General features: G+C 40.1%; 1 protein-coding gene across 1 annotated transcript in view; it reads left to right on the top strand.

Annotated features, from left to right (window-relative positions):
* LOC102435914 (armadillo repeat-containing protein 4-like) overlaps window positions 1-10,642 on the top strand; it is a gene marked incomplete at its 3' end in the record, with an annotated part of 41,974 nt that overhangs the window by 914 nt on the left and 30,418 nt on the right. The window contains 2 exon segments of the mRNA XM_023746377.1: window positions 9,740-9,819; window positions 9,822-9,896. Of these exon segments, the coding sequence (XP_023602145.1) occupies window positions 9,740-9,819; window positions 9,822-9,896 (155 nt within the window).

The following is a 10,642-nucleotide window of genomic DNA, read 5'->3' on the forward strand; positions in this document are numbered from 1 at the left end:
CTATCATGTCATCTGTGAATAATAACAGTTTCACTTCATCATTTCCAATTTGGATGCATTTTATTTCTTCTTATTTGAATGTTGTGGCTGGAACTTCCAGTACTATGTTGAGTAAGATTGGTGAAAGCAGACATCCCAGTCTTGGTCCTGATCTTAAGGGAAACACTTTTAGTTTTTCTCATTGAGTATAATGTTGGCTGTAGGTTTTCATATATGGCCTTTATTATGTTGAGATATGGTCTCTTTATTACCACTTTGGTAAGAATTGTTAACATAAATCAATGCTGGATTTTATGCAATGCTTTTTCTGTAGCTATTGATAGGATTATGTGATTTTTATCTTTCATTTTGTTCATTTCATTTATTGATTTACTAGAGGCCTGTTGCACATATTTGTGCACGGTGGGGGGCGGGGGGGGCGTCGTCCCTCAGACTGGCCTGCGCCCTCTCACAACCCGGGACCCCTCGGGGATGTCTGACTGCCGGTTTAGGCCAGATCACCGCAGGCCTGCCTTCATAGGCAACATTTAGCTCAGACAGAAATTCCTGAAATTGTCTGTGGTTTAGTGCATTAGCTCTAATGAAGTTAACACAAGATACCACAATTTTCATAACAGAGTCCCACTCCAGTGATTTACTACACAGCGCTTGTTGGTGGATGAGGCAGTGGATGGCTATTGGATGAGAATGGTTATGTTTGTCCATCTCTTGGTTAATGCGAGCAATTACTCCTTTCTTAGACCCCACCATGCTAGGAGCACCATCAGTTGTCACACTGGCTAGTTTAGCCCAGTCCAGCTCCAAACCATTCACAGTTTGGCAAACCTTTTCATAGATATCCTCTCCTGTAGTTGTTCCTTTGATGCTTTGCAGTGCAGCAAGCTCTTCTGTGACTTCGAAATAGTCATTCATCCCACGAATAAAAATTAGAAGTTGTGCAGAATCACGAACATCATTGCTTTCGTCGAGTGCCAAGGAAAAATAGGAAAGTTTTTTTGCGGAGTTTTGCAAATGCTGATGCAAATTGTCTCCCATTTCTTCAATCCTTCGTGTAATTGTAGATCCTGAAAGACTCACTGTACTAAATAAATCAGCCTTCTCTGGACACATCTCTTTGGCAACAGAAAGAAGGCATTCTTTAACAAATTCTCCCTCCATGAATGGTCTGCCAGTGCACGCTATTAGCACCTCCTAACTTCAAAAAAAAAAAAATCCTAACTTGTTCTTACCTCGGTCCTCAGGCAGCAGCAGGCTCTGCACAGGCAAGCTCGTGACTCGTCCGATCACACCCGAGACTGAGAGGAGGAGTCGAGAGACAGAGAGAAGGAGGGGAGTCGGAGAGTGCAGCGCACATTCCACACATGCGCACTGCAGGCCCGGGACGAGTCGGCTGCTAAGCAACAGGCAGCAGCGGCAAAAACACCCGGCGGGCCGGATAAATGTTTTCGGCAGGCCAGTGATCAGGGCCCATCGGGGCTGGCCTGCCAGGGGGAAGGACCATAGGAGGTTGGCTGTGGGAGTGCACTGACCACCAGGGGGCAGCTCCTGCATTGAGCATCTGTGTAATAGTGACTGGTCAACTGGTCGTTTGGTCGACCAGTCATAATGGTCACTTAGGCTTATATATATATAGATTGCTACATCTAATTTGCTAATATTTTGTTGAGGATTTTAGGATCTATGTTCATTAGGAATATTGGCCTATAATTTTCTTTCTTTGTGGTGTCTTTATCTAGTTTTTGAATTAAGATAAAGTTGGCCTCATAAAAAGAGTCTTACCCCCTCTTGAATTTTTGGAATGGATTGAGGAAGATAGGTATTAGTCAGTTCTTCTTTGAATGTTTGGTAAAATTCACCTGTGAAGCCATCCAGGCCAGGACTTTTGTTTGTTAGCAGTTTCCTTTTTTTTTTAAAATTTGTCTTTATTGTTGAAAGTATTACAGATGTTCCCCTTTCTTTTGCCCATTGACCCCTTCAACCCCACACCTGCCTCTCCCAGGCCTTCACCACACTATTGTCTGTGTCCATGGGTTTTACATATAATCATATAAGTTCCCCTGTTAATCTCTCCCTTCCCACCCTCCAACCCCCACCTACCCTCTGATATTTGTCAGTCTGTTCCATGCTTCTGTGTCCCTGGATCTATTTTGTTTTCCATTTATTTTGTTCATTAGATTCCGCATTTGAGTGAGATCATGTGATACTTTTCTTTCTCTGCCTGACTTATTTTGATTAACATAATGCCATCCAGGTCCCTCCATGCTGTCTCAAAGGGTAAAGATTCTCCTTTTTCACAGTTGCATAGTATTCCATGGTAAAAATGTACCAGCCTTTTTTATCCACTCATCTACTGATGGGCACTTGGGCTGTTTCCAGATCTTAGCTATTGTAAATTGTGCTGCTATGAACATAGGGGTTCATATATACTTTCTGTTTGGTATTTCGGGTTTCTTAAGATGTATTCCTAGAAATGGGATCACTGGATCAAATGGCAGTTCCATTTTCATTATGTTTGCTGATACCTCTCCTTGGGCAAGGGAAACTATAGAGAAAATAAACAAATGGGACTACATCAAAATAAATGCTTTTGCACAGAAAAAGAAACTATCAACAAAATGAAACAGAGCCCACTGTAGGGGAGAACATATTTGCCAATGACACACTTGATAAGAGGTTAATTTCTAAAATATATAAGGAACTCATACAACTTAAGAAAAGGAATACAAACAAATCAATTAAAAGATGGGCAAAGGACCTAAATAGACACTTCTCCAAAGTGAACATACAGATGGACAAGAAACATAAAAAAATGCTCAAAGTCACGGATCATCAGAGAGATTAAAATGACAATGAGGTATCACCTAGTACCTTTCAGAATGACTATCATCAACAAATCAACAAATGACAGGTGCTGGTTTAGGATATGGAGAACTTAGTACACTGCTAGTGGAAATGCAGACTGATACAGCCACTATAGAAAACAGTATTTTTTTTCTTCAAAAAATTAAAAATGGAACTTCCATTGGGCCCAATGATCTCACTTTTAGGAATATATACTAAGAAGTCCGAAACACTAATAATTTTTTTTAATTAAAAATGTTGGGAGTTTTTTTTATTACTGCTTCAGTTTCATTATTTGTTATTGGCCTATTTAGGTTTTCTGATTCTTCCTGATTGCATTTTGGAAGATTGTATGTTTCTAGGCATTTGTCTATTTATTGGCATATAGTTGTTCATAATAGTTTCTTACAATCATTTGTATTTCTGTGATGTCAGTTGTTCGATTGCCTCTTTCATTTCTTGTTTTATTTATTTGTCACAGTTCTGAGTTACCCCGTCTTCCCCTCATGGGCCCTCTGGAGGGGAGCTGGCTGTTAGCCTTCTCCTAGCTCAGCAGCGCCCCACCAGAGACCCTGATGGAAGGCTCTGAAGGGGGTGTGCCAAATGTCCCAATTCTGAGTTGTGTTCCTTTCCCCTCTGAGGTTGCACCAGCAGGAGGGCTTGTGTCAATTCTTCCAGTTCTGAGTTATGCTGCACCAGCAGCATGGTGCCGGCAAAGTTTGGAGGAACAGATCAACACAGCCCCCCATTAAGGGTTGCACTGCCCTTGAGAGTTGTGTTGAGAGCTTCTTGCCTCCTAGCTCTGTAGCACACTGCCAGAGACCCTGACAAGGGAGTCTTCCATTTGGATGGCGCCTGCCTAACCTGTGGGAGAGAGAAAGATTGGCCCTTGTTCCCAAGCCACTCAGTTCAATGATCATCTGAGAGTTTGCCTATAGTTTCTCCAGAGAAAGAGTGCACCTCAGGTCCCTGTTGGGTGTAGCTTACAGTCCTTTATGCAGGATTTGAGCTTGGCAGAGTGGTGTCACCAGTGTTTGGAGGCTGGGGTTAGTGCACTTTCTTCAGCTGGTGCTGTAAGAATTGAAGTGTTCAACCCTCGAAGATGGTGCCCGAGGGTGGTGTGGGATGTTGGCTCGGACTGGGACCTCAGTAGCCTACCTTCCTGATCTCTAGCACTATGTCACCCAGATCTTCTCCCTATGGCTTCTGTATTCCCTGAATCTCCTTTCCTCCACCAGAGCCCTGCGTGAGTGCCCAAGAGCGAGCCCATGCATTGGCCCTAAGGAGAGCACCTGGGATTTTAGCAGACTCCCTCCTCTTTCCAGCAGACATAGTAACTGCTTATTTTTGCTGCCAGATGCTATGCAGTTTCTTCTTTCCAGCTCTGGTGCTCTGGTTTGGGGGTCCTGGCATGGGTTTGAGACCCCACTTTCCTCTGTAGGTACTTTTGCAGCCACAATATTTCTCCGGCTTCTTAGCCGCTGCCCCTGGGTGTAGTTACCAGCCCCCTCTGCATCTACACCCTTATTACCAGTCTCCGTGTAGCTTCTTTTTTCAGTTTGTGCAGATAATACTCCTGTTCAGGTGTCTTTTGTTGTTTATTGAGATTGACTGCTCTAAATTTTAGCTGGCCCAGCTGCAGTGGCCCAGTGGTTGATCATCGACCTATGAACCAGGAGGTCATGTTTTGATTCCGGTAGGGGCACATGCCCAGGTTGCGGGATTGATGCCAGATCATTCAGGAGGCAGCCGATCAATGATTCTCTCTAATCATTGATGTTCCTATCTCTCTACCTTTCCCTTCCTCTCTGAAATCAATAAAAATGTATTTTTTAAAATGTCATTAAATTTTAGCTGTAAATCCGGTTTGTCACCAGGAAGAGGTGTGTGTTACTTTCAGCTACTCTGCAGTCATCTTGGAACCTGTTTGTGACTTTTGTTGATGATATTGTTGAAGTAGGAAGGGATGAAAAGGGTCTGATAGCAGTTGTATTTGAAGCAAACATGTCGATGTGGCTTGATCAAAACCAGATAGGTACTGATTGCTCTGAAGAAGGCAAAGAATATAGCTGAGAGTTTGGAAATAAGGAAAATATCAAATGTTTTCATATCTAGCTCTTCATCACACCCCTTGCTCCACCACCACTTCCCTCCCAAACCAGAGAACTATCAGCAACCCATAGCAACTTGGAGTTTAATACATCTAGCAACACAATAAATGATGTAAAGCAGAGATGCCTCAATGGCTAGAACAAGCATGTCAAACTCGCAGCCCATGGGCCACATGCGGCCCACAAAGAATATTTTTTGCATCTCAGCCAATATAATGGTATGTAAGAAATGTTTTAATAAAATTTTCATAAATTAATTTTTATAATATTCTGTTATACATAATTATTAATAACGAACTACAACATTTGCTAATGACTGATTACTGTAATCGTGTTGCATTCATATTCATTTCCCTTACACGCCTTATGGGCAGGCGCACCATTTCTCTCCACTAATACTAGCAGCGAATATTTTAGCAGCCGATTGCACGTTATTAGTCTTGGACTGACTTGTTTGGTGTGCGCAACAGGAAATATTGCACTTTTGGAGAACAAGAAAAATAGGTTTGTTTGCGTTACACTTACTAATTTGTGCAGTTATTCAGTGTCTGGTAAGTTAATGATCAAGAAAAAAATATTAATTTTTTATTTAAATGTTCTATAATTTTATGTTAACGATTACTCATTTATTTCAGCCCTTGGTACTCAGCATGTCTCTATCGAAATAAACCTATGTTTCTAAGAAAATTGAAGCTTTTGTTTTTTTGCGGCCCACATAAACTTAAACCTTGTTTATTTGGCCCATGTTAGCCTTTGAGTTTGACATGCTTGGGCTAGAAGAATGTATTATTAAAACAGCCCAAACTACCTTATTCTTTGTTTCCATACACTCTTCTTGCTTAGCCACTGGCCCTCAGTACACCACTTATGTACTTATTTAAAGAGGGGAAGCTGTCTCTTTCCAGACAGGACTCAGGTCTGTAAGTGCATGTGCATGGCCAACGCCATTATAAAGGATTTGGGCTTGGAGTCTCTGTAGTGTTTCTGCTAAACAGGAATATCTTTGGATGTTTAGAATGAAGGCAGATTCTTCTTTCTATACCTTCTTTCAGCCTCCTGTTGCAAATTCAGGTCAGTTTTATCTACAGAGAATGTTGGTTGAAGTAGGTAAGCTAACCCCTTATTTCTTTTTACCCCTACAGATGTTTTTGGGAATATATTTATATTTGGGGCCTTACTTCTTACTTGACGTTGTGCATCTCCAAATGCACTCTCTGGAACAGTCAATGAAAGTTTGATCAGCCGTCTTCATTAGGCTTACTAGCATCTGACATTGAAACTGACACACTGAAAAGGTTTTACATTTCATCTACTATCTTCTTTCCTTTTTTGCAGTTTGCTTTTAGCTGACTACATAGGCACAGCATTTTGCACATGTTGCATGATTCATTCCTTTCCTTTAGAATCATTTCCAGTGTACAGCTGCTCAACCTGTAATAACATTTGTCATCATCTCTTCATGTTCAATTTGCAGAGGGGTAGGGGTGGGGGAGGGGGAGTCTCTACTTTCATTTTAATGGAAATCATAGGTCTCTTTATTACTCCTTTCAATTGCTTTTGTTCTTGTCAGGATGAGATTAATAATATTCCTGAAACAACTCAGAATGAAGCCCATATCCACTGTAAACTAAGGACAGGTGACACCACTCAATGGTAACACCATCTGTTGGTGGTACACACAGCTGGGGTGCTTTGATTCTTTAGAATCTATCTTTGAAATTTATAAATTGGATAAGCATTCTGAATGACTTTCTAAAAATATTACCTGTTCTTTTTTTCTCTAGCAGACCTATAATTTTTGAATCACATTTACTTTAATATTGCAATATTTTAGTTGTGAATCTTGCTTTGCTTTGTCTCATGATGAGTTGGGACAAAATTATATGCTAGTAAGAGTGCTGTATAGATGAGAAGTCAGGACTCCTGAGCAGTGGCCCTCTTCCCCACAGTAATGCTTAAATCACTCACAAGTCATACCTTGCTGATCCTTGGTTTTCTGATCAGTATCACGAAGGGCTGAATTACTTCCAACCTTAACATATTGTATTTAGATAAAATTTTCATTGCCATACTTTTGTTATTGGGCTCTTTGTTTTTTTCATTCCTGAGAATTGCTAAGTAGTTTCTGAACTCTAGACTTATGTCCTATGTTCCTATTTTAAAATGCTTTTATTGAGTAACTACTACGTTCTGGACACTAAACTAGACACTGGGGACTAAATAAACAAGACATTTTCCTGCTGAGTATTTTTAGCTCCCTTCCCAATTCCAGTTGAAAATTTTTTGATCAGGTCAGTGGATTTCATTTACAGCACATTCTTCTTGACGTGCATGAGGTGAGTGCAGCATTTTTCTTTATAAAAGCTCTTTTTTTTCAGCTGTGAGAAACTGTGAGCTCAGAAACTGAAATCTGCTCTTCCACATCCTCTGTATAGCTGGCTCTAGTTACAGGTTTCAACTGGTAGCAGCAATGAAAAATGTCACCTGTGCTCTTTATTTCTCCCTTTTTCCAGAAGGAGTTTTACTTTCTCGAGTTAGTTAGTAGCTTGATATTGTTGGCATTCATTCGGCCTGTAACTTAGTTCTCTCACCATCCGCTTAGCACTAGTGTCCAGTCCTGATTACAGGCCTTTAAATCTTCTGTATCCTAAGAACATTACTTCACAAGTTTTATTTTAGAGAAAATATACATTTTGTACACAGTGCACATCACTGGCAAATCTGAAAACATTTTGTTCATTCATTCCTCTTATATTGGTTGAACACCTTCTGTGTGAGGTACTTTGGATAGAGCAGTAGGCAAGACTTTTAAAAGTCCCTGACATAGCTGCCTATTGCTGCTGTAACAAATTACCACACGCAGAATGGGCTAAAACAATGCAGCTTTATTATCTTACTGTTCTGGAGATGAAAAATATAGTGAATCTGCAGAGCTAAAATGAACGTTGGCAGGGCTGTATTTCTTCTGGGAGCTGAGGAAATTTATTCTTGCCTCTCTCAGCTGCTAGAGGCTACCTGCATGCTCTGCCTCACAACTCTGCATTTCCCTGACCTGTTTCCATTGTTACATCACCTTCCCTGACTTCATCCTTCTGCCTGCCTTTCCAAAAATCCTTTTGACCACATTGGATCAACCTAGATATTTCAGAGTAGCATTTCCATCTCATGATCCTTAACTTAATCCACCTGCAAATTCCCTTTTGCCATGTAAGGTAACATATTCGCAGGTTTTGAGTTCTATAACATGGACATTTGGGGGGAGCCATTATTTTGACTCCTGTAGTTTCTATACTCTTGTTTCTATTCTAGTGAAAAAGTGTTAGTAGTAGATAGTCTGAGTCCGTCAGATTTACGTTTTCTGATGAACTGTTAATATTTCACATCTGCATTACAATTTGAAATATGTTAGATTAGATTTAAGACAGTGGTTCTCAACCTTGGCTGCGCATTAGAATCACCTAGGAATCTTTTTAAAATCCTGATTTCTGGGCCCCATCCTCCAGAAATTCTGTTTCTTTGTTATGGGGTGGGGCCACAACATTAGTAACAAAGAAACAGAATTTCTGGAAAATGAGGCCCAGAAATCGGGATTTTAAAAAGATTTCCAGGTGATTCTAATGTGCAGCCAAGGTTGAGAACCACTGTCTTAAGATGTGGGCAGTTTTTCCAGGGATATCAGTATGTAATGAAAAAACCTAACCAGTTTAATTCATGTTTTAAGTAGTAGAAACCTATAGAACTATCACTGCCATAAAAAACATCTTAAAAAATTTTAAGCCGAAACCGGTTTGGCTCAGTGGATAGAGCGTCGGCCTGCGGACTGAAAGGTCCCAGGTTCGATTCCGGTCAAGGGCATGTACCTGGGTTGCGGGCACATCCCCAGTGGGATATGTGCAGGAGGCAGCTGGTCGATGTTTCTCTCTCATCGATGTTTCTAACTCTCTATCTCTCTCCCTTCCTCTCTGTAAAAAATCAATAAAATATATTTTAAAAAAATTTTTTAAATGCCAACTTAAAAAAATCATCAAAATGGACAGAAATACAAATATAAGAGTCCCAATAATTTCTAATCAGGAAAAAACATTTAGAAAAACTGCTTAAAATCCTAGAGTAAACCTAATTAAGGTGTTTAGAGTGGGAAAATAATCTATAGTGAGGATCTGGTTTGTCTTTTTATATAGCTTTTTTGTTCATAAACAGTACAGAGTAGCCAAGAACATTTTTAACCATTAATTACTGTGATGTAAAAATTGTATAGGCCTGGCCAGGTAGCTCAGTTGCTTAGATTGTCATCCTGATATGACAAGATTGTGGGTTTGATCCCCAATCAGAGCACATACAAAAATCAACTAACAAATGCATCAATAAGTGGAACAACAAATCTTCTCTCTTTCTCTCTCCCTTTTTTTCTCTCTCCCCCTCTCTCTAAAATTAATAAATTAAAATAATTGTATAAATATAATATTAGAAATCCTCAAAACATGAATGGTTTTAAAAGATGTCGAACATATTATAAAAACAAAAAACTGGTTGAGTTTGAGTAGGTTTTTAAGAAATTGCTTAAAGTTTTCTTCCTGGATATGTCATATTGCTCACTATCATTGCTAATAAGTTCGGGGTTTTAAGGGTCTGAGAGCAGATGAAAGTGGGAAAATGGATGAGTTTCTAACAAGAGGTATTTATATTCTCTATTTTATAATGATAACGTGGGAATAATTTGCCAAAATATCTTAAATTTAACTTCCGACATCCCGTTACTCTAAGCTTTCCTTTTTTTCACTTTTTAGTGCAACAACAGTCAAATCAGAAGAATCTGATGAAAATGGACAGCCTTTGCTATTTCTTTCTGTACCGCAAATTAAAGTTAGGAGTTTGGGCAGCTGTCATGCTTGTTATTGATTGCTAAAGATACAAAGCTGAAGGAAGCACAAGCATGCATTGAAGGTGATATTTACACTCCAGCCTGTGATTTGAAATTTTAGAAACATAATCTTGGGGAAAATCTTGTTACAGTCTCTTGAAAAAAGTTTTGTAACCTAAAAGGTAAAAAATCATATTCAGCTTCATAAAAATGTCATTAATCTTACTTGGCTGAAATGTTATGCTGATATCAAATTTCTACTTTAAAATGAAAGGCCCAATACTTAACCACTAGTAAGCTTCTAGATTTCTAATTTCAAAGAGAGTTTTCTTAGCTTCTGGAACAACTTGAAGCCTGTAGCCTTTAAAGTCCATATCCATGACCAGAATGAATCCCTCCCTTCCTTCCTCCCTTCCTTTTTCCCTTCATCTCTGTAAGCATGTCCTAAGCATGTCTGTGTGTAAGGAATATATATATATATAATAAAAGCTTAAGCGACTTTTGTGGCGGAATGACCAGAACGACCGATTACTGTGATGTGCACTGACCACCAGGGGACAGATGCTCAATGCAGAAGCTTCCCCCTGGTGGTCAGTGCGCTCCCACAGGTGGAGTGCCACTTGGCCAGAAGCCGGGCTCATGGCTGGTGAGCACAGCAGTGGTGACGGGGAGCGAGCCTAAGCTGTCAGTCGGACATACCCCAAGGGACCCCAGACTGCGAGAGGGCGCAGGCCGGGCTAAGGGATTTCCCCCTCCCCCATGCACGAATTTCATGCACTGGGCCTCTAGAATATATATATATATATATATATATATATATATATATATA

This window comes from Myotis lucifugus, unplaced genomic scaffold (assembly GCF_000147115.1).
Source record: "Myotis lucifugus unplaced genomic scaffold, Myoluc2.0 scaffold_668, whole genome shotgun sequence".
In the NCBI taxonomy this organism is placed as follows: Eukaryota; Metazoa; Chordata; class Mammalia; order Chiroptera; family Vespertilionidae; genus Myotis; species Myotis lucifugus.